Consider the following 2,435-nt stretch of genomic DNA (forward strand, 5'->3'; position numbering starts at 1 on the left):
TCGTTTTTCACTCTGAGTTTTCTAAACCGGCTTCCTGAAATAGGGCCCAGGAGAGCTCTTTAGTCCAGAGCCTCATTGTATAATAACGCATACAGATGATCACTCTGGATGCCATTACCTTGGCCTCCAGTAACACCATGAGGAAAACCTTTAGTTGTTCTTGACCAGGATATGTCCTTCAATGCACATATAAACAAACATCTTTAGGACTGCAATATCTCTAAAACTAGAAATGTCCTCCTCCCTTCATGGTTTGGTGATTCCAGCTCTGTGGCACACCTGTTTCATACGTTACTTTCTCCTTCTCATGTATCCTGACAGAGACCCCAAGACAACAGGAGGCACAAAGTGGAGAAATGACAAAAGGATTACTTGTTGTTTTATGTTTAGAGTGTGTTGCGCCTGTTGTTGTTTTGTTTACAGTTTTAAAGTTGTCGAAGGCCGACAGGATGATCTCGTGCCCTCCTCTGACCAAACACACTGCGGCCAACAACTCCAAGACCAGAGCCTTTGTCCTGATGAAGAAAATGCATCAAATAAATTTTTAAAAAGCTATTTATAGAGAGAAAAACAAGCTTCACACACTAATTAACAAACAGTGAACAGAAACAATGTCTACATCTGTGGTTTAACTGACTTTGTGGCTTTCTTCTCAGGAGCTGTTTGAATTCACTCAAAGTTTGTATTTTCTAACACGCAGGTGTATTTTGTTCTCTGCCAGAGAGACAGATACAGCAGTGGTAATACTTATATTAGTTGTATCTGCAGATGTACCTTGGGTTCCTGTTGTTGAGGCTGAGAGCAATTTCATTGACAGCGTGAGGATGAGACATCACCATGTTGAAACCGTACTGATGAAGATGAGGACACAGATGAAGGTCAGTAATGTTTCCGGTTCTAAAATCTAAACTTTACAGATTTAGGACAGGTTTGACTTCAAATTGACACAAACGTTCTGTCACCGGGCAGATTAAATTACCTGGTAGTTCATGATGGCTCTCAGACACATGATACAAACGTGAACATCATCTTTCTTGCACACAAGTCGTGAGTTCTTGAGAGTTCGACGACTCGGCAGCGTGTTGGATCGAGTCACCAGAGTCGAACTACAAACAGAGAATTCACGTTAGCACACCTAGGTGACTTCTGGTTTTATTCATACATTATGTTCTGCTACCTGATGGAGTGTCGAGCTGCTCGGGGTACAGAGGAGGATGGTGAGGGGAGGCTGCAGTCACCATGGAGATCTTCTATCGAACGACTCCAGGGAGAGTCGATGGACGACACCTCGCCTCCAGCCTCTGACTGTTCTCCATCAAACCTGAGCACAAAAAGTTTGTAAAATGTTTGTAAGTCCCAAACCTGCTCCAAAATAATCACCTGAACACTACATTTCATCTGTCGGTGTGATCGCACCATAAAAAGATCCAACATGTGAAGTTCAAAATTCAGACCGAAGCTAAGAAAGCAAAGAGGAAGCCCTGTCTTTACTCACGTGACAGCGTACTGAGCAAACGACAAATATTCAACCAGAACATCAAGACCCCTATTCTCCTCATTCAGAAACTCTCTCACCCACCTGCAGACAGACGGGAGACAGATGTTAGACAGCCATGAAACTGTTAGACAGGTTAGAGAGACAGACAAGTGTTCTGACAGACAGGTACCCAATGTGGTTTGTACGAAGAGAAATCTCGAGTTCTCTGAGCGTCTGAGTTGATTCCTGAACTCTTCTCCTGAACTTCTGCAGACAAACACACAAACTGGTCAATATTTAAAAAAAATATAAACACAGGCCGTAACTGAAGGACTACCAGCAGGACTCTAAAAGAAAGTTTTCTCTGTCAGCGCAATAAACTTTAAACTTTGCCATCTTACCTTCCGTGTGACGGCTGGGTCGAGGAAGCCTCTCAGTTTCTGGATGTAGGTGTGAGGAGGATTCTTGACCTGAAACCTTTCCTACATCAAACATAAAAACAGTGGGACTAGATGGGATCAGATATGAAGCCCCACCCACCACAACGCCTGTCTGACTTTTACTGGGGAAAATAATTCTAAATTTCATTTTTTAAAGAAACTTTAAAATGTTATTAAATTTGCTCTCAACTTTATCAGCTGCAGGATTTTGTCAAATCTCAAATCAACAGAAGTGGGGCAAATTACAGACTGGAACCAAAGGTACGGGGACCCAGAAAGTCCAAGAACCCTAGTCAGGGCTCTAGAGTGCGACCAATTTCAGTGGTGCGACTAAAAAAAAATATTTGGTTGCACCTGTGCGACCAACTGTTCGGGTAGCAAAAAAACAAAAAAACAAAACATCTGCAACCTTCCCTGTGGTCAAAAAGAGACACACATTATGCCCCTATCGTGGACTAAACCAATCAGAGATAGTAAGGGGCGGGACCTCTCTGATTGGCCGTGGTCCAGTTGAAAGT

The 2,435-nt window shown here is 42.9% G+C and overlaps 1 protein-coding gene across 2 annotated transcripts in view; it reads right to left on the reverse strand.

Moving 5' to 3' along the window:
• fmnl2b (formin-like 2b) overlaps positions 1-2,435 on the reverse strand; it is a 32,653-nt gene that overhangs the window by 13,491 nt on the left and 16,727 nt on the right. For both annotated transcript variants that reach the window (XM_042216752.1, XM_005952056.3), the window contains exons 3-9: positions 1,879-1,959; positions 1,668-1,744; positions 1,496-1,579; positions 1,178-1,321; positions 980-1,106; positions 775-851; positions 422-515 (exon numbers count right to left, since the gene is read on the reverse strand). In XM_042216752.1, the coding sequence (XP_042072686.1) occupies positions 422-515; positions 775-851; positions 980-1,106; positions 1,178-1,321; positions 1,496-1,579; positions 1,668-1,744; positions 1,879-1,959 (684 nt within the window). The remainder of the gene's footprint in view (positions 1-421; positions 516-774; positions 852-979; positions 1,107-1,177; positions 1,322-1,495; positions 1,580-1,667; positions 1,745-1,878; positions 1,960-2,435) is intronic.

The sequence above is a fragment of the Haplochromis burtoni genome, unplaced genomic scaffold (assembly GCF_018398535.1).
Source record: "Haplochromis burtoni strain Fernald_Lab_line unplaced genomic scaffold, NCSU_Asbu1 Contig_1235, whole genome shotgun sequence".
Classification (NCBI taxonomy): Eukaryota; Metazoa; Chordata; class Actinopteri; order Cichliformes; family Cichlidae; genus Haplochromis; species Haplochromis burtoni.